The 21,530-nt window shown below is 42.6% G+C and overlaps 1 protein-coding gene across 1 annotated transcript; it reads right to left on the reverse strand.

Annotated features, from left to right (window-relative positions):
- Window positions 1-209: 209 nt before the first annotated feature.
- On the reverse strand, window positions 210-16,866 carry LOC139392633 (nuclear receptor subfamily 2 group F member 5). The gene is made up of 4 exons (XM_071140750.1): window positions 15,805-16,866; window positions 4,829-5,109; window positions 4,191-4,437; window positions 210-2,273 (listed from the first exon to the last, which is right to left on the reverse strand). Exons 1-4 carry the CDS (start codon window positions 16,169-16,171, stop codon window positions 1,957-1,959), a joined length of 1,212 nt encoding a protein of 403 aa, XP_070996851.1. The 5' UTR covers window positions 16,172-16,866; the 3' UTR covers window positions 210-1,956.
- Between the last annotated feature and the right edge of the window lie 4,664 nt (window positions 16,867-21,530).

Here is a 21,530-nt window from a genome sequence, read left to right on the forward strand (position 1 = left end):
TAGTTGTATTATGTTGTAGTCATAATGACAGAATATGCCATGGTGTTTGAAGTGAATAAAACTTTGATAGTATAGTTTAACATCTAAAATGTTAGTCATGGTTATGACTGGTTATGACATCTGTAAGTCATGTGTTAACAGCATTAGGCAATAAATTCATAGAGTAGGATGTTAGCTGGTTCGGATCATAGCAACACAAGATGGAGAAATAACTGTGAACAACACATTTTTATTTCAATTAATGGATCCATTTTTCCCAAACAAAAATAGAGAAAAAAAAACATACTCTTATAGAAATATTCTGTGAACAAATTTATCAACAGACAGTCCTGCTCTCCAAGGTCCCAATGGCTTTCAAATCCCAATAATTGTTGCTGATACCCCAGTGCCATGTTAAAAAACAGACTGGTCGTCCAACAATCAATGTTGCCTTACAGCCCGTCATCAATTGATGGTAACAAAAACACAATAATATCTATGCTAAATCACAGTAATGACCATTGTAACTTTAATTGAGGTTTGGAGGTTAGTAATACAATTTCCTAGTATGCTGCTTGAATGACAATTGAATTGAGGTGGCCTCATATGGAGGACATATTGCCTGTCATAACAGGTAACTTCAGATTATGGCACAGTCATAAAATAAATGCTCAGTGACAAAATCTTGTTCTAAGGCAAAGTACAACTATAGTTTTCAAATGCTTATTGGTCCAGGCTCCATAACAATTTACATTTTTTTTGTGATTGTGACATGAAACTAACAGGGATTAACTGGCATGTGTTATGTCATTCCTTTGACAGCATTATATAGATGTTATGAAGGGATACTTGTATGATATTCTGCTTTGAAACAGTGGCGGAAGTACACTGACCATTACCAGTTAGTGGCCCTGTAGTTTTGACCTCAAAATGGCGGCTGAGGAAGAATCTACCCGTGCTGTGTTTATGATGGGAGTGGGTCAAGTGTGGGTTCTGGATAGTTTCACATTGCAAGTGCCTATTTTTGTAAATATATATTTGTTTTGCAACTTCTCACACCCTCTGACGTCTAAATACAAGTAAAAGGTCAAACCAATTTTGTCACCACTACCACAAAGATAATCCAAACAATTAATATCCATGTTCCACTGTTGATAGGTGTTTTGCCCTGGGTGAGGAGTGATTCTCTGTTACCTACTGATAGTGGCATGTCTGTCCTGTCTGTCCTGTCTCCCCAACCTGAACCTGAGCTAGTCCCAACATACCCCTTAATGTGGATGTCTATGAGTCAATGACATACATATGGACACAATCATGAATTTCTCTCATTATAAACAGTGCTAATACACACACACACACACACACACACACACACACAATAAATGTCTTCTGAAAATTCCAAGGAAATTTGGCATTTGTTTTTTAATGGCTTCGGGTTAATTAAAAAATTATTGGTTGATGAAGAACCTTTGGCCTGGCTCTCTCGGTCAAGCAGTTATATCGGCCAAGGCCTTGCTCTAAATCGCCATACAGTGGAGATTCTTGGACACGTCTCCTTTAGATGCAAGCACAGTGCCGACAATAGAGTGACTGCGTCGCCAGTAGCCAACACCGCGTCGAGTCCAAGACTGACAAAGTCGTCTTTAACGGCGTAAGTCCGACAGAGCTGCAGGAGAACGGCGCAAAAACCCTTCTGCCAGCCTAGTGTCTAGTGTCACCTCTCAAATGTGGCAATGGCGAAGTAGGAGGGGCCATGGCAGCCTCCTTGTCTCTCTATTGGCCGTGGTCCCCTGGAGAAGAGGCATGTGAATGGCTGGATTGGTGAATGGGGTAGGGATGTGGTGAGGTGGTCAGTCTGCTTTTTGGCAGAACGGTGGTGGAGGGAGGAGATGGAGGGAGGAGATAAACGGAGGGAGGGATTGAGGGATGGTCGATGAAGGATGGATGAAGAACTGAATACCCGACGACTCGTCCTCCTCAGGGCCCGTTTTCATTGTAGTGGAGGGAGATGGGGCGGTCGCGCTGCACGGGCATGTAGGGCCAGTTGTAGCTGGAGCCAGAGAGGAGCATGTCGCGCAGCAGCGTCTCGATGGGCGTCTTGCCCACCAGGCGCACGAAGAAGAGCTGCTCGATGACGGGCGAGGAGACGATGCGTAGGGAGGGCAGCCGCAGGAGCAGGCGGCCAAAGCGGTTGGGCTGGCTGGGATACTGGTTCCTCACATACTCCTCCAGGGCACACTGGGACTTCTCCTGGATGCTCTCCACGTGGGCCACATCCGACAGGCCCATGGCATCTGAGAAAGGGATAGGAAGGTTAGGTGTTGATGAGTTTCTGGTTCATGTTTTTGATGAGTTGACCTCACACTGACATGCAATGTGAAATTGTGTCCAGCTACGTACATACCTTAGAGCTGAAATGTCTGCATCCCTAAGTAAATATGTCATTCTATGTAGTGGAATACAATTCCCTTTGCCTTCAGTTGTGGGTCGAGGTTTTGTCCCTGCTCTCACACCTCCCCTAGCACCAGTCCCTGGTGTGAGTCTCACATCACACAGAGAGTGTGTCGACTGTGTGAGATACTTTTCACATCCTTCGAGCTCCGTGGTTATGGGGTCAGAGATGGGTGAACTCAAAACAAAGTCCCATTTAGTGTACTGCACGGTGCTGTCCTGTACTGCACAGTGCCGTAGTGCACGTTCAGTACTACTGTGCCAGTGTTTCTGTCCCCAGTATGAACCTTGTTTAAAGGCTGCATCGAACAGCGAGGGTAATTTTCTCCCAAGTGCTTTACTCTAGTGGGCAGCAGAAGCACTGGGCCAGGATCTTTTACCCACCACCCAGCATGCTGGTCCCTTTGTTACAGTACCCTTTAATCCCCCCCCTGCGCAAACTTGGTCCAGCTGAGCTTCAGTTCCGCGTAACAAAAGATTCATGTGCCTCATAATTTTGTCTGGCTCCCTGGGCACACACAGCCACACTCTGGGGATGAGGATGGTGGCGGTGGTAAGATGGCCGCTCCTTGATTTAGGGTGATGGGACTGGGATATAGGGTGGAATGTCTGAGGGCGGAGGTGAGAGGGGGGTATTGAGATTTTGTCTGTCCTTGTTAGCTCATGCAGGCAGGTCTCGATGGGGGGCCTGGTCTACGAATGGTCTGTCTATCTCATTGTGTGTACATGCATGTGTGTGTGTGTGTGTGTGTGTGTGTGTGTGTGTGTGTGTGTGTGTGTGTGTGTGTGTGTGTGTGTGTGTGTGTCTCATTGTGTGTACATGCATGTGTGTTGGCTGGAGTTGTGGGACGGATCACATGGATGCTCAGGGCTACAGGGGTTGTGTAGGTCAGGGCCTGGGCTGTGGCGAATCCCCCTTGTCGCTGCAACCCACCATGAATAATTCAAGCACGGTGGTGAAGGCAGGGGTGAGATGGCTGGGGTTAGGAGAGGCGGAAAGGGGAGGGGCTGCCTGACTGGTTTCAATAATAGATGGAAGCGTGAAGGAGAAGAGGGTGATGAAATAAATGAGAAGAGCGAAGGGGTTCTTCAGCCATCCAAATGGAAGAGTGCGAGCCAGAACTTGGTATATGCAACGTGATTCTGACAAGCTGTGCGATGGAGACGAGGAAAAGGCCGATCGACAGGAAACAAAAAAGCAAGACCTCAGAGTTGGGTGCTCTCACACTCATACCCCCTGGGTCATAAACAATGAGTCCTCCACACATCCCAATCCCAGATCTGACAGACCTCAGAGTTGGGTGCTCTCACACTCATACCCCCTGGGTCATAAACAATGAGTCCTCCACACATCCCAATCCCAGATCTGACAGCATTCTGGGTGGCGTAGAATAACCAAAATGATGTACTGTGCCTCATACAATGGCAAAAGTGGTGTATCAAAGCAATAAGCAAAGTATTGTTTTTATATTGCTATTTCACCAATATTTACGCTTCTTTAGCTCATATAAGTAGTCCATCCATGATAATACTGATATGGTATCCATACATTATTGATACATTGTTTACAAAGACATTGTTAACCACTTGGTTGTTAACCACACGCTGTACTGCAGACTCTATACGTCAGCTAACTTATCTGGAGTGACCACTACGACCGAAATGTGTAGTTCCGCACAAAATACAACGCAAACTATCCTACAGGTGGACATAAACAAAGACATATAGAAACAGAAACCACTAAAGTCAACGCCACTCACCGGAGGTGAAGAGCACGATGGATTTGAGGCAGGAGTACTCAGCCGTGTCCACCTGCAGAACCTTCAGTTTCTCCACCTGCTCCTGGAACACCCGGATGTGGTCCATGAACGCCACCACGCGCTCCGCAGACATGGGCGATGCGTGCAGGCCAGCCGCCGCCAGCAGGGGCGCCACGTGCAGCGGCATGGAGCACTGGGCCGCGTTCAGCACAAACAGCTCACTCCATGACATGCGCAGGAGCGCCACCTAGGGCACGGGAGGAATGATGGCAGAATTGGTTAGTTCAGAGTGGACGAGGGTGGTTCTGGGAAACAAGGACAATAGTGTTTATCTTCCTTATGCAAATTATTGAGTATGGCAAATGTTAGTGATATGCTCAAACTTAAAGGCTGCTGACCCCACAATTGAACCTTTACATGACATACCAATATACATATATTTGTTCTGGGCAATATCTGTGTTGAGCATCTACAGCTCATCCATAAGGGACTACCCAAATAAAGTGACCACACCACATCTCTAAGCATTCATAATTTCTATTTTCTAGTCAGGCATAACAAAAAAGATCTAGTCAGGCATAAAAAAAAGATCTAGTTAGGCAGAGTTTCTAGTCAGGAATCAGGGTGGTCGTCCTCACCTGGTCCATGAGCTGCAGATCAGGGAAGAAGGGGATGTTCTTGGCCCACTCCACAGCGCTGAAGAGCAGCCGTGCGGCCAGCTCGCAGATGTTCTCGATGCCCATCAGGTTGTTTCCCTGCATGCACTGGGACCCGTAGCGGGACGTGGGATAAGGCTCGGCGCGCAGCAGCAAAGAGATGAATCCTGATAGGTAGGGCTGCCCGTTGTAAGGGTCGCTTCCATTGGTCAGGTACTGACCCGGGCTAGACTGGGAGTTGGACATGCGGCCTCTCTGGACAGCTGAGGGAGAGAGAAAGAAAGGGTTAAGAAAATGAGGAGATAAAGCATTTGAATTTTATGAGCAAAATACATTTTCCCTCTTTTGACATTTCATAAGTAAATACTCAAGTGCTAGAAGCTAATTGTTTGGCATGGGGCTAACTTGGTTAGACTACTGCATCTTTCATTCATTCATGTGGCTGTACTCTATCCATCTATCCTAAGAGGCTTTATTTCAATCCAGGCTGGCATAGTTACAGTAACATTTAGGACCTGAAGCTTCTCTGCATTCACATCGTCATGACTGCGTCCAACACTAACTGCCTTGATTTAGTAGGCTGCAATTACCACTGTGTCATAAAGCAGTATCTAGAGGCACTCAGACGAGTCTACTCTTTCTCAATGGGAATATATAGGGCCAAATCACACTGGGGCTAGCAGCTAAAAGCCATGTCTGGGGAGAGGAGGAAGGTGGGTGGAGGTTGGAGGTGGGGGGTGCAAAGTGTGGAGAAACGGGGGGAAATTTCTGCAGCTCTAAATGTGTCGGCACTCTGTCTCCTGACCGGCAGACACCGGTGCCGTGCATCAGTGAGTAATAGCAACCAGCAGCCAGTAAAGACACTAGGGTTCTTCACACCTCTGCCCCCCCCCCCCCCCCCCACTGCCAAATGGCTCAGCCGAAGGGGAAGGGGGCACGCAGAGGCTAAGCACACATCCCCACCCCCGCCGAGCTAAGAAGCGGCGGCTCAAAGCCCATTTGGAAAACACCTGTTCAGTCATCCCCGCTGTCTGACTAATAACTCCCTCTACAGTTACAGAACAAGGGAGAGAGAGAGTACGCGGGAGGGAGGGAGGGAGGGAGGGAGGGAGGGAGGGAGGGAGGGAGGGAGGGAGGGAGGGAGTACGCGGGAGGGAGGGAGGGAGTACGTGGGAGGGAGGGAGGGAGGGAGGGAGGGAGGGAGGGAGGGAGGGAGGGAGGGAGGGAGGGAGGGAGGGAGGGAGGGAGGGAGGGAGGGAGGGAGGGAGGGAGGGAGGGAGGACAGGCTAGGGTTTGGAAAATACTTTGAAACTCAGCATCACCTGTCCTTTGACACAACAGCTGTGAAAATTGAATACACTACAGTGTACCAAAGAGTACAGGTCAAATCACTCAAGAACATAGTAAGTCAATAGATATGTCCATCGAATTTCAAGACTGTTGAATGATTAGAAAAACATTTGAGTTTGTGACCAAAAAAATACTGGTCTCCCTTGAACACAAGCAACTCCTGTCCCAGGGAAAGAATGTTGCCTCATTTTGCAAACGACAACGTAGCGTACAGAGACAGCATTGCACAATGGGCCGTACCATGTCACTCACAAAAAAAACAAATCCTGGTCGTACCCAAACCTGAACTTTTTCTAGAGCATGGTTGCCCTTCATTAGAGGTTAGTATGTTATAACTATCTGAATTAAAATAATAATAATCAATGCATCATAATGATTAATGACCAGATGCCAAATCCACCCCATCCACTTGTCTTCTGAAAAGCCTCTTTGAGGAGGTTGTGTGTGAGTGCATGAGTGCTTGAGTCGAAATGACGCTTGAAAAGCATCTCTATGTGAATGAGCAAGGGAAATGAATGAGACAGGGAGAGAAGGGCATAGACAGGATAAAAGGGAGAGGGAGAAAGATAGTGAGTGGCATGGGATGAGAGAGAGTGAGAGTGAGGATGTAGAGACAGATTTGAATGCCTGCCACAATCGATTTCCAGATTTCTAATTGGTCAGCAGTGGCTTAGTGTGATTGGAAAGACCAAATCCCCGATCTCTTGACAGTAGAGGTACTGGCAAACAGTGGGACCAAACAACTAAAGAGCCTAAAACCCCAAACAGAAAGACCATGGCACTACATATAACCTCCTCTCCCCTGTAACTATTCCCCAGGTCGTTGCTGCAAATGAGAACGTGTTCTCAGTCAACTTACCTGGTAAAATAACGGATAAAATATGGTACATAAATAAGGCAGAGGGGAGAAAAGGGCACTAAACAGGTATCATGGGCGATTTCAGCCATGACTTTTAAAAAACACCACCAGTACAAGACAGTTGAGCAAACTATTGTAGATAAATACAATGAAGGACTATATGCTCCTGTAAAAGGTCATAGTCAGGCTATGCACTAGAAGCATGACATATTTGGCACAGCCTCATTGTCAACGGAGATAAGTGGTATAATGGTTTTCGTGTAGTCCCTTAAAGGTCTGCTAACAAAAAACACAAGATACTGTAACATTCAAACACAGATACACAAAAAATGGCTTATTTTGGACAGTAAAGCAGTGTGTATTGTGTAAGCCCGCTCAGAGAAGAGTGTGTGATGTGACATTCATGTGTTATTCCTGTGCTTCTGACAGACTCCTTTAGCTTGGGTTGAACTCTGAACTCTGGGGTCACTGCTCTCACTCTGCATGCAAGGGTTACAGTGAAGCACCAATCCCAAAAAAGTCAAACCATTTACCCTGTCAACTCCATATCCACAGAGGAAAGGGGGCCAAGGCTGTGAGAAAGATGTAGAGAGGAAGAAAGGGTGAGAGGAAAGGAGAGAAAAAAAGAGGTTGAGAATGAAGATGAAGGTGAGTGTAAGAGTAGAGAATTGAGAAATAGAGGGATGAAGTGAAATAAACCAGTGGTTCCCAAACTGTGGGGCACGCCCCCAAAGGGTCAGAAGGGGTGCCCCACTGGCTTTAAACGTACTCTTGAAAGTTGTAATAGTAGAATGCACAAGGTTGGGTAGTGCATCATCAGTTCCTCTTGTCATGTTAGTCACTGCATACCTTAGAGACCTATAAATATCACATGAATACACATTAGACATGACAAAATGCGTAGAATTGCAGGAAAGAAGCTTTAAACCTGCAAAATTCTCTCCGCCAACAAGAGGGCTGTGAACAGTTTGTGCCATGAACAGTGTTTGTGCCCATAGAAATAGACGTGGCGTGTGGCAGCGGGATATTCCCCCAATGCTGGAGGGGGATCCCTGAAAGAGGCAATGAGATCAAGGAAGAGGGAGGGAGGGAGACAGAGTTAAGTATGACATTGTATGGAAAGGGAGAGGGAACGGGTAAAGAGACAGGGAAAAAGAGAGACACAGACAGACGGAGATGGAGAGAGCTCCCGGTGAGGATGCTCAGACGCGTTAGCTGCAAACGTAGGCCCTTTAATATCCACCCAGTCATGTTGGCGCTGGTTTGATGAAGCAGATATGAATTAATAACAGAAATGCACCCTGCACGGAGGAGTGCTCTGGCTTTCTATCCATCTCTCTACTCACTCATATCCATTTCTACAATGGAAGAGATCACACAACAAGCTATGCTATACAAGCGATTCAATCATTTTCATTACATTGAGTTAAAAACTCAATGGCTGTATCTCAAGAAAATTGGTGTAAAGTGGCCTGGAATCAAAAACAACACGATACTTCAAAATGTAACAATGAATATGGATAACGCTGGACTTACTGTAAATGCTAGCCTTTCATATTGTGGCCACAGGCTAACCTGGCTATTGTACAGACAACAGAGAAAATGAGAGACTCAACAGAGAAATATGACAATATGACACGCAATGTATCGTGAACTGGAGTCTATTCACCTTGAGGTGTCAAAGGAAGCCCATCTCTGCAGAGTGAGCTCTATTCCTCCACTCACATCCCCCCTCCTCTAAAATATTAAATGCTAGCCTTGGGGATATCAGAATGGGAAACGACTAGTGCCTCAGCTCTACGGTCTCTTTGTGGCCTATCACTTCAATGGAGGCTGCTTTCTGACAGTGAATAATGGCAAGGCCTCTGTCAATATGGAAGCCATGGTGCTGGAACCTTACAGCCAGCTTGGACTTAAAGAGACCTATTCTAACATGTCAATAAACTATGACAGTATTGTAATAGGGGAATGTTTTGGCAGGCCAGAGTTTAGGGGTCAAACTAGTCTCGGTTTGTGATTGCCTGCTCATACAAACTGGACAACGTGTATGGATTAGTCAATAAAGGCAGTCAGTTAGCGAGCCCTGGTACTTTCTCAATAGAGTCAACCTCACATTTGGACCTTGAACATCGCCATTATTAATGTTTAGTTTCTGGTTCCTGTTGACCTACAGTATATCCGTCTCTGTGTTTGGTCGGTGTGAACCAAGGGTCACCAGCTGTAGCAGCGAGTCTCGTCAAGAGTGATGTGTTTCATAATCCTATGTATGAGTAACTGAATATCAATATACAGGTCTTTCCCTGTGTTATTTACCATTGAAGGACACACACACTAGGAGTCATAATGAAGATAATCTGTCTTTGAATGTTCTGTCTATGAACAGTCGTAACTATGTACTTACTATGAACAATCTAGAGCAGGGTTCTCCAACAGGTTGATAGCAAGCTACCAGTAGCTCGCAGCCCACCTATGAGTAACTCGCCAAACAATTCTGAAAGTACATGCAATTTTCATGTATTCCACGACAAACTGTCATAAACAAATCTCAGAAGTATCAGACACCACAAGCTCCCAGCTACTATTTATTGATATTATCCCACCCCTAGTTGGCCACTATTGGCTTAAAAAGCCAAACCTAACACCATCTGCCAATAAATGTCCATCAATATTGCCCCTGTCTGTCTGTGTGGTGCGTGTTTTTGTCACTCCGTGTGTAGCCAGTTGATGTGATAACTGTCTTGTGGGTTGACAGAAATACTTTCTCCCAATCCTTCTCAATTAAATTTTAACTGCAAAGTAGGCATACCTGGCAGAAGTATATCATGAGTAAGTATATCATTTGTATCTATTATTTGAAAACTTTGCCATGAAATGAGCATTAGTAGTACAGAGCCATTACTAGACCAGCACATTAGATGGCACAATCCTCACTTGCTAGATGTGCAATTAAAAGGCCAGATGCACAACTAAAGGGGAATAACACACAAACATAATAATTTGCTAGTTTTATTTCCAGACCTACAAAAATATATTTAATTTGAGCTTTGACATGGACTCAGACCATCCAATTATGTTGTTTCTCTATGAATCATTGCAACTTTGAGAGTGAAAAAAATCTGAAAATCTAAAACCAGAAAAAATAAAACAAAGAAAAAAACATCAGTTGGGAAAATCTAAAAAAAAAATCTAAAATCAAAAAGAATTCTATAGGACCCCGCTTGTTTATTAACCATTATTTTAGCAGGTATATTGACAGAAAACATAGCTAGAAAAAATGAGTAGCTCGCAACCCGTTTCATTTTTTAAAAGTAGCTCCCATACTAGAAGTAGCTCCCATACTAGTGGACAGGGTGCCTGTCCATGCCAATCTCTGTGACCATGTCACTATGTGCGGTAGCTGGTAGGGAATGTATTGTATGCATGAGAAGGCTGCTAGTTGTGAATGTAAAATTGTCAATGTGTCAAGTATACAGTGTGTTCTTCGAACGTGTGAATTTGACAAACATCACAGTCTATATTGGTCTTTTTTGGTCTCACTAAGGTCAGAGGAGCACATACGGAACATTCCGACAGCAGAACATGATATGCACTTCACTCCCAACTAGCCCAAGGAACTGTCAGCCAGTTGCACAGGTTCACTGTCTCTCTCTTCCTCACTCCCTCCTCATCCCTTAAACCAGTGTTCTACTCTAAGCAGGAATGTCATTGAGAAACATGTAGAGTAGAGATGCCAGAGGTGCCAAACAGGTAGAGCAGTGAAGAGGTAAACATGACCTTTTACATGACTGTTTAGTATAAATCAACCTTTAACACGAGATATTCGATATGTATGTGGGCTGAAATAGAGTGACCTCTCAGTCAAGTTACACACGAAGGGTCACCCTAAAGATCAACTGAACTGTCCAAATAACACTCCTGAATTAGCCAGCGAATGTGACACTGATCTTAAATAATGAAGATGTGTGTGCAGTACATTTTGTAGCAAGTTATGGCATAGATAGGATCAATTACTATTTTTTTGTACCTTACTAAAACGTTGCCATGTTTTACAGAATTTCGCCACTAGGGAGTGGTGCATTTTTGGAGAGGGAGGGGAGATGCTTCTACTACCGTGCTTCTACACCTGCATTGCTTGCTGTTTGGGGTTTTAGGCTGGGTTTCTGTTCAGCACTTTGAGATATCAACTGATGTACGAAGGGCTATATAAATAAATTTGATTTGATGAGGGGCAGCGACTTGGTCGACAAGAAAGGCCCGCCTAACCACAAACATAACCTGTCAGGTTTGTTTTTATATGCTTTGTTGTTGATATTCTGCTATATTTGTTTATTTTCACTGGCAGAGGCCTCCTACACCATCAATACGTTACTTTTACGCATGTTACCAACAGTAGAAGGGCGTGGGTAGAATCACTAGGGAAGCCAGGAAAAATGCCATATTACAACTTACTGTATGTGTTGTGATAATTACATGGTTTGCTCTATAACCAGTTAGTTCATATGCTTTGACACCGTGATATATTGGCCTAAAAGCAGAGACAATAAGAAGACACAGTGGTAGAATAAATTCCACCACACCTTTGTTTCATCACAAAACCAGAGAGCAACTTCTGTCCGGTGAAGTCCACAAAGTATTTAGCCTGTAACAAACAGCTACATGACCTACAGCATGGTCAAGCAGTTAATGTTTCTGACATTTTTGGACCTTTTAAACAACTATTGACTTAGAACAATGGAGAGTTACCTCAAGTCGAAAAGGAAACAGGAGCTGCCTCCACTATTCCAGCACCATTTCAACTTCAACATTTCAACCTCATCAAAATGTTTTGTCTAATACAGTGACAGCTAAAAGATACAAAAAACTATTTAGTCCAATCATCAAGCTAAATATGATGTGGCTGTCCATGGTTGATTTATGTGTGTGTGTGTGTGTGTGTGTGTGTGTGTGTGTGTGTGTGTGTGTGTGTGTGTGTGTGTGTGTGTGTGTGTGTGTGTGTGTAAGTAGAAAAAACATGTTGATTCACCCTACTTGTTGAGAAAGGCCAATGCCATCCTCCTCTCTTTCATGTTGACGAAGCGGTCTTTCACTCTGTCATACAGTACATGCTTTTATTTATTGTTGTCCTAGGCTACCTGGCTAAAATGTTTGCTCACTAATCTAACTTCCTTTCATGGGCAACATTAGCTCGTTACATTAGCCTTCTAAAACTTGCTACATACTGAACTTCCATCCTCTCAGGCCAGTGGCACAACAATGTATGAATTAATGGTTGGATCAGAATCGCCATTATAATTATTGCCAGTATGGAGAATTAAGTAAAACCACAAGTCCAAAGCCACCGGATGACAACAACACAACAACGCAACAATTCAAGTTGTTTCTGTCAATGACATATGCTCTCAATTCAATTTGATAGGAGTGACGCCAAATCCAAGCTGCTTACCCTTAACACTTTTGTACTTTTGGTGCACCAGGACCATTCACAGTTGAGCTCACTCAGTTTTGCTCAATGCTGATTGGCTATTATTTGATACTTTTTTATCAATAGAGGCCAAATGCTCGCTGGCTTCCCTTGCGTTCAATGCTACGAGAGGCAACAATGTCATACTCTTTTAACCAGACAGCATCAGATACATGGCCTACACATACAGAGACAGAGGGGTAGTTCATATAAGGTAATCAGTCAGTTGAAATAAATGAATTAGACCCTAATCTATGGATTTCAGCCTGGCTCCCCTGTCGGCCCACCCACAGGGGAGCCAGGCCCCGCCAATCAGACTCAGTTTTTCCCCACAAAAGGGCTTTATTACAGACAAAAATACTCCTCAGTTTCATCAGCTGTCCAGGTGGCTGGTCTCAGATGATCCCTTAGGTGAAGAAGCCAGATGTGGAGGTCCTGGGCTGGCGTGGTTACACTTGGTCTGCGGTTGTAAAGCAGGTTGGACGTACTGCCAAATTCTCTAAAATGACGTTGGGGGCGGCGTATGGTAGAGAAATTAATATTAAATTCTCTAGCAACAGCTCTGATGGACATTCCTGTAGTCAGCATGCCAATTGCACACTCCTTCAAAACTTGCCATTGTGTTGTGTGACAAAAGGCACATTTTAGAGTGGCCTTTTAGTGTCCCCAGCACAAGGTGCACCTGTGTAATGATCATGCTGTTTAATCAGCTTCTTGATATGCCACACCTGTCAGGTGGATGGATTATCTTGGCAAAGGGGGATTTGCTCATTAACATGGATGTAAACCAATTTTTGCCATTTTGTTTGAGAAATAAGCTTTTTGTGTATATGGAATATTTCTGGGATATTTTATTTCAGCTCATGAAACACTTTACATGTTGCATTTATATTTTTGTTCAGTATATATTTTTTTATTGGTCAATTTTTTGGGGACGCCTAGCTTCCCTTGGCAGCCATGAATTAACGTCACTGGTTACCAATCCATGTGCCGAGAATAGCATGATATTTAGATGATTATTTTGTGCATGGCTTGCATAACACAAGTAGGCAATACCTTGTAGTGGTAATAACTATTACAAAGTCAATTATTGATAGTTTCAACAATCAATTTGAGATGATTTCAAATCCATATTCAGGGCAGGAATGTACATTTGTGTATTTCCAAAATGTTCCAAAATTCACACGGATTATAACTCAGAAAGCCCAATGGCCTCCTCTGTCAGCCGACCCAGGTGCATTATGTAGAAGAAACATGACTTATGTATGACCTCTGGGGAAGACGAAAAGTAGCTTTGGGTGTGTAGTCTTGCTGCTTTCTCGCTGCTACCAGTAAGCCTTTAATGTGATTGCAATGCTGCATTTAAATGTGTACAATTGGTGATTTTATTATTAATTATCCCCACCATTAGGCTACCTCTGAACTTTTCAGGGCAAATAGTTAGCAGGACTTTATCTTTATTGCTGAGTTAGAAACATATAGGTAGACTATTTCACACCAAATTATGCCTCTAATATTTTGTTAATTATAATCTGATTTGATCATTTGATTTTCTTTCAGGGTTGGAAAATTATTGGTAGGCCTAAAGAAAACAATTTTATTTTAAATATGTTTTATCTACTACCTCACAAAGGTTGCCGTTTAAAAGCATTGCTAAAACTTGGTTGTAGTACAACACAACTCTGCATAGCATTTCAATTATAATTATTGTATTGAATGTCAATTAGAAAATTAGGCATATACAAAATAGTTATGCCTAGGCCTACATTAACCACGTCATCATCTTCAATTTAAAACCAACACTTTTAATATTTTAAAGAAGTGCGATTTCAAAATGTTCCTCAAAGGCACTGACACTTACGAGGACATGTCTCTAGGCCTGTAATCCAAGATGAGGATGAGTCTGTTTTGCGTATGACAGACCTGTATCAATTTAATCAACACTTGAAAGAATTGAGATTTTTTAATCGTGTTTTTGGTGAATATTATTCTAGACCATATAATAGTAACATAGCAAATCAAATCCCTTTTAAAATGTTATCTTCAGTAGTTAATATATAATGTAGCCAAATAATGGTCTGATAACATATTGAGCATGTTTATGTAGATGAAAGGTCAACAGACTGCACTGTGTCAGGAGATTTCCTCGGGTTCATTCAGTCAGAAAGGGGCATGGCTGACTAAATTTACCCTGCAGTGCTTTACATGAACTGTGTACAGTTTACACACTAGCACACTAACGAGATCCCTTGAATGATAATATTAGGCGATAGGACGGGTATTTCCACCTACAATGTATTGTATTATTGTAGTTCATTTTGACAGAGGCTACTGTATTCAAGACCTCGTTTGTAATAGGCCTGCCTGCTTGATACACTCACACACTGGAAGTTAAACACAGCGTGCTTCCTGCACAGAGCGCACGTCTTCTGTTGACTATTGTTTGTGTCACTATTTGCACTGTTTATGGTCATATCATAGGAACCTTTTGGGGTATCCACAACAGCTTGCGTGGCCAGATTTAGCAAGAATTACAGTACATAATATAATTGTTTATAATTTGCGATAAAAATCTATTACAATAAACTAACAAGGTTGACTCCAGAGTAGGCTACACTGCACAGCGATAAACATGTATTTAGGATTAGAGAAATGTAGTATTGTTGGTGGGTAACGCATAAAACACAGAGTACAACGACGTCCAGCATGGAGAAAGCTTTTATGAGGATTTCAAGTGTATGGTTCGCGTGTTGTAATTAACACAACTCGTCTGATTGAACATGACGCAGCAAGGTCCAAGCTGACTGATTAAAAGTGAAACGCAGTGCTTTGCGAACACGTTGCCACTGTTCATCTTTCGCACTAATTGACCCTTTCATAATCATGCACAATACAATACATGTAGCGGGCCCTCTTGTAGCGGATAGGGTGTAGAGGAGCAAACACCAGAATTAATTGGGGAGACAAAGGGAGCCCTTTTCCGAGGGGAGAAAAATAATTGCATACTATGGACTGAATAGGAAATACAAGGGTAGACGATCTGAAACAACAAACATTGCGTTACAGCAGACTACAAATGCCTTTTAGGAGAACTATGACTGATAGAAGCAGGAAATCTATAAGACACGGACATCCATCGTTAAAGCACTAACGTTATATGGTTTCAACTTTACGCACTAATATTCTTGACACCAAACGTCCGCCAAAACCCAATTTGATCATTTTAGTCATTTACATTACATTTGCATAAAGGCTACAGTCTTCACCGAATCTCAAATCCTGTCTTACCTTCTCTTCTCATGCCGACTTTGAGGCACTTCTTCAGTCGGCAGTACTGGCACTGGTTCCGATGATGTTGGTCGATGGGACAGTCGCGGTTCCCCCGGCATGTGTAACTGAGGTTCCGTCGCACCGAACGCTTGAAGAAGCTTTTACAGCCCTCGCAGGTGAATTGACCGTAATGCTTGCCACTGGACTTATCCCCGCACACCATGCAGTCCACGTTGGGAATCTTGTCCCCGGAAAGTGCATCGTTCCCCGGGGTGGAACCAGAGGGGGTTCCCGGTGTCCCGCCAGGCTCCTGACTGCAAATCTGGAGCTGGGACCCGGGATCCGCCGAAATGTTCTCTTGCCACTGGTTTACTACCATTGCCATGCTATCCTAAAACAATTTGGTTAGACAACAGATACGAGTCCAACTCCGTAGCGCGGGGAGGAGATAAGAATCCGTTCTGACGTCTTGGGAAAACAAGGCAGGACGAAAAGGCGCTTCCCACTTCCTCCAAAAAGTATTTAATATATTATCAAATTGATTTTCTCTAGTTAATCAAATGTCCCTGTCGTAAACGTATCTTCTGTAAACTTCTATCAAAGTTTACGAAGACAGCACGGTATCAACATGACTATTGCGTAAGAATGGAGGCTACTGCCAGTGTTCTGCTCTGCGCAGAAATCCATAAACACGCTCTCTCAAAAACGTTGATTGTATTTGAAAAGTCGACTAACAATACAGCATGTACAGAATGGAGAAGTGGTCGTTAAAGTGTCATTTTCATGAATATCGACTGCCTAGAATCTTATTCTGCTTAATATTCGAACTGAACTAAATCAAAATATTCTCTCAATCACAAAAACACAATACTGACCACAGTTCTACGCAATTATGTGATCGAAGTTATCTAGTGAACTCATACGGACGTGCAATCCCAAAATAAACGTTACTTTCGTTCCTCTAATGTTGTGCGCCACGATGAGGTCTGAATAGAAATGTCGATAAACCATGGATGGAGTGCTCTGTGGTAGATGCAGTATGTTCACAAGCAGATATCTCTGCCAAACATGTACTTCACTCGTCGGCTGTCTGTCCCATCTCTGAGAATCATAGTTAGAATTTGGTGAAAGTGACACGAAACAGCCGTGCCCATATAAGGCAAAAACTACCATATAAGGCATGACCCCTCCTCTCATCGAGAACGGTTATACGCATGTGCGGGCAGTTTCAATTGGCCAGAGGAGAATAAAGCAGTAAGGCACTCTCCAATTGGCGCAGCCGCCGTTTAGCTATACAGTATGTTCTGGTTGATAGAGTGGCTGTGTTATTACTGTATAGCAGAGTGTAGCTGGATACACAAATCACTGTATACATAGATATTGATTTATTTTAAATATAATAACACAAAACTGTTAGGCCTCAGTCAAAGGGTAAAATGCCTTTATCAAAGTAATATGTCAAATACGTCCCCAAACATCAGTCTTTATAAACTTTTCCACTCTAATTTAGCTTTTATTTTCATTGTTTATTTGATGGCTATTGAACTCAATCATACCCACTTTAATTCACTTAAAAAATAACAAATAAACGTTTTAATTATTTGTATATCCTACTGATACCACAATGCACTCTTTCGGAATGTTTAATGCTGAAAGCTATGCAGTTTTCACAGTAAGATTATCGATTGTGCCAAACCAAGTTGACAAACTTCTCACCAAGACAAACATATGGAGTGTTCATTTTGTCAGTTTGTTGTGCAGCTAAACTTGCCATCTGGATATCAATGCACAAAAGGTCATAGCAGTAATTAACGATGGCTACTGTGTTTTTCTCTAATGGGGTTTTCAAGCTGAAAACAGCAGGGACCTCATTATTTTTCCAGACAGGTCCTGATCTGTCATTTGAGGAGTAATAAGACCATTGTACATGACAGCAGCAGAATCCCATGTGAAGACTAGAAGCAAATTCAACTAAAATAGTGCATGTTTTCAACCTTTCACTCTGCAGAATTTGATAACCTAGGCCTGGGTCATTGGATATTAATAGTAGTATATGTAACAGACATTTATTTGTTTGTGACTTGAACATAGGCCTATAGCTTACCTTCGATATTGACTAACTCAAATACAAATTCATATTTTCTAACTCCGGCCTGAAATGTCAGATGTTGATAACAGCATTTAAGCCTAGCAACTTTGACAACACCAACAATGTATGTTTTCTCGTAACAGATCTGTGAGTAGATTTTTTTTCCCCAGACGTGTCATAACATGCAGAGAGAAATACTCCCTAAATGTCCCCAACCTTTGTGCGCCAAAAGTTAGCTCTCATAAGGCCAATAAATTGTCACAAATGGAAATGCCATTAACCCGTTGAAACTATTCTGACTTGAACTCATTCACACAATTTTAAGCTGTGCATTTTCTATTTAGCTTTTGTACAGTTGTACCAGAACAGACCGAACAGTGTGTCGTGAAGGCTTTGCGCTTTCAGAAATGCAAAGCTACACACATTTTGCTTTTAGGACTTTTACTTTTTCAATGAGGATAACTCATCTTTAAAATATCTTAATTACAATGTCATTAGCCAACCTATTGACGGTGCAGGTTGGTTTGAAAACCATGCGTAAAACCAAATATTCAGTAGGCCTAAAGTATAAACAGAGTACAACCTGGGTTAATCACATTCACAGAAATAAGCTACGGGAACGGAAAAACTTCATTAACGTTGAAGTGATTTACCCAAAGGAAAAAAGCGCGAAGAGGACGGGACCCCACTTAGCTTTTAGACAGGTTGAGTGCAGTGCTTCAAGTGCCCCGGGCGAAAACGTTGGCCTCGCGCTCGGCATAATTGTTGTCACATGTAACCTTACCTGTCTTCCAATTAGCCCCTTGACTCGCTATTAGAGCATTCCACTGGCTATAGGCTAGTGACCAAGGGCACTTTTTGGTTTGGGGGCCTAATAATTAGGGTGTAATTCTATACGTTGAAGGCTTATGAGGAAGGCTGGAGGAGTTTTCAAGTCAATTTAATTGAGCAAAGCGAAATTTAATGAGGTTCAACCAAAATTGTTCATTTTTTAATGCATACTATATGTACTCCTCCTCCATTCTTCAACATAAGTAGATGGACCAATACTAGTTGTATATTATGTTTTCATTGACTTAAGTGAACTGTTGAGATTTGGAACTAGTGAAATTGGATCAGTTTCCATGGCAGATTAATTAGAATGCATAAAAACGATCCATCAAATTCTAATTGTATTTATTTGTCACATGGTTCGTATACAATAGGCATATACTAACAGTGAAACGCTTAATTATGAGTCATTTTCTATCAATGCAGAGTTATAGATATAAAATATAACATAAATACTGACAGGAGTGGGAAAACATTACACAGTGAATAACGAATACCAATGAGTTAAAATAACATGGCTGTATACAGTACAATGAGTACCAGTACCAAGTCAAAGGTAATTGAGGTAACTATGGACATAAAGGTAGGGATAAAGTGACTAGGCAACATGATATATAATAGATAGTAGCAGCAGCATATGTAGTGAGTGTGAAAGTGTATAGGCTGTGTGTGTGTGAGGGGGGGGGGGGTGTTTGTGAATGTGTGTGTGGAGTCAGTATGCATGTGTGTGGGCATATGTAGTGTGCATGGGTGTGTGTATGTGTGAGTGTGTGAGTAGAGTCCAATGGATAACCAGTTCAGGAGAGTCATTGCAAAAAAGGGTCAATGCAGGTACAGATGTGCCATAAAGAGACCTGATTTGATGGACCTTTGTTAATTGCTTATTAAGATGACAATAAATCTTCTGATTGTATTTCTGAATATAAATTAGGGTAATTGTTCTTGTTATTTAGCTGTAACTTGGTTATTGAAATAGATATTACAGCTCATGCCAAGCTAACCCATGTCAAAACTAGTTAGTCCTAAATTAATGAACCAATACCGTTGCGTGTTTAAGTGATAAATGACCCCAGCAACTGGTGGTCAGGTTTGGGTTTAAGGGGTAAGAGGGGTTGGAGGGTAAACATGACCGCAAAGGATTGCCTAGCAAATGCAAAGGCAACAGGTTTACTGGGTAATTTATGGAGGCCCTGACAACACCAGAGGCCCACAATGCAATGCTTCTTCTGGCTATGCTAAATATGACCCATTTTCAGAAAGGTGTCCATAAACTGATCAGGTATGTGAGCTGAGTGTGGGGCAAAAATAGAAGTGGGACTTGAATGACCTGTTGGACAGGGCCTCGCTAAGGCCCTTAGAGAGACAAGAAGTGGTGTTTGGACTCTATGTATGTGATCAAGTCCAACTAGTTACATGGAGTGTAGTTTTCAAGAACTAGGCTAGCACAGAGACAGACATAAATGAAAATCCAAGGAAATGTGTGTTTGTGTCAAAGTGAATGTGTGAGCATGTTTACTTTTTATAGTGGTCTGAGCCGACAGTTTTTTTGGCCTTGCTGTTTCCTTTGGCCGATTGGGGTTGATTAAGAGGTTAACCATGGAGAAGCATGGCGTCTTTAAGGGAGATTTATCTGTTCCTGCACTGACCCCGTACGGGTTGCTTCCCTCACCCCTGTGTCCTTAGGATTTATTTAGTTATTTGTTTGTATGTTGGAAGGTGTCACATGTTTCCCCACTCCATTTTCCCTGTTTGTCCATCCCAAACTCATTCCTCATCCTTTTTTTTGCACTGGTTATGAAGTTGTTGCCATTTTGCTGAGCAAGCTATGTTATGACATGAATGAAGTCCCTGCTAAGTCTCATGACCTTAACAAAACCAGTAAGACACTCCCTAAAATTGCTATTATTATTATTGGTTCAACTTTGACCCTTGGATAAATGACTGTGTTTGTTTTACAGTATTCAATGTTTATTTTAATTCAGTACCATCTTATTGTTTTCAGTTTTCAGTTTCCCATTTTATGTATTTCTACATTAATTCATTGTTTACATTTTTAACAAACAAGCTCACTAACTTCCTGTACATTTAGTCCAAAGAGGAAGCTATGACATATAATCAGGCTTGTTATAGTTATATATATAAAGAGTTAATAGTTGTTAAACAATCTATTATAATTAATGTCTTCTAACTACTGATATTAGGACTTGGGTTGGAAAAACTACACATAAAAAAATTCTAAACACACGGACACTTTCTCCCAAAAGTCTCTTTCAACTGACTGTCTTAAAAACACACACACTTACTCACACCTTTTGTGTAGGGTCCTGCCACAACCTAAAGTCAGTGGGCCTTTTCCAGTGGGGCTATACAGGGAATGCTATGTGCTAGCATGACCTGACATGTCTCTGAAGTTGGAGGGGGTCTCGACCTCTGAACTCAGGCTCCAAAACTAGGAAGATGAAAAAAGGGATTGGGTGGGAGGGTTGCTCCTAAACAAGGGCTTCTGTTTCGACCACTCCAGGAATGTCAGTTCCATAAAAAGATGCCTACAGAGAGAGAGAGAGAGAGAGAGAGAGAGAGAGAGAGAGAGAGAGAGAGAGAGAGAGAGAGAGAGAGAGAAAGAAAGAAAGAAAGAGAGAGAGAGAGAAAGAAAGAAAGAAAGAAAGTGGAAGATACCACACTTTACCCATAGTCCTTTATGGCTGTGCCACATGAGGACCATGTAAGTCTATGACTACCAAAATCCATACATAAGACTGTATAAGGAGGCCTTGTGGCAGGCAGCCTTGAGTCCTAATAGACACAATTATAAATGATCAGGCGT

The sequence above is a fragment of the Oncorhynchus clarkii genome, chromosome 3 (assembly GCF_045791955.1).
Source record: "Oncorhynchus clarkii lewisi isolate Uvic-CL-2024 chromosome 3, UVic_Ocla_1.0, whole genome shotgun sequence".
NCBI lineage: Eukaryota > Metazoa > Chordata > Actinopteri > Salmoniformes > Salmonidae > Oncorhynchus > Oncorhynchus clarkii.

What these genes read in the sequence shown, in the direction of transcription:
- LOC139392633 (XM_071140750.1), bottom strand. Translation starts at nt 16,171, where the DNA reads ATGGCAATGGTAGTAAACCAGTGGCAAGAGAACATTTCGGCGGATCCC. An exon ending in AGTCGGCATGAGAAGAGAAG is followed by an intron (nt 5,110 to 15,804) that starts GTAAGACAGGAT and finishes TCTCTCCCTCAG; the next exon opens with CTGTCCAGAGAGGCCGCATG. An exon ending in CATCGTGCTCTTCACCTCCG is followed by an intron (nt 2,274 to 4,190) that starts GTGAGTGGCGTT and finishes TCCCTTTCTCAG; the next exon opens with ATGCCATGGGCCTGTCGGAT.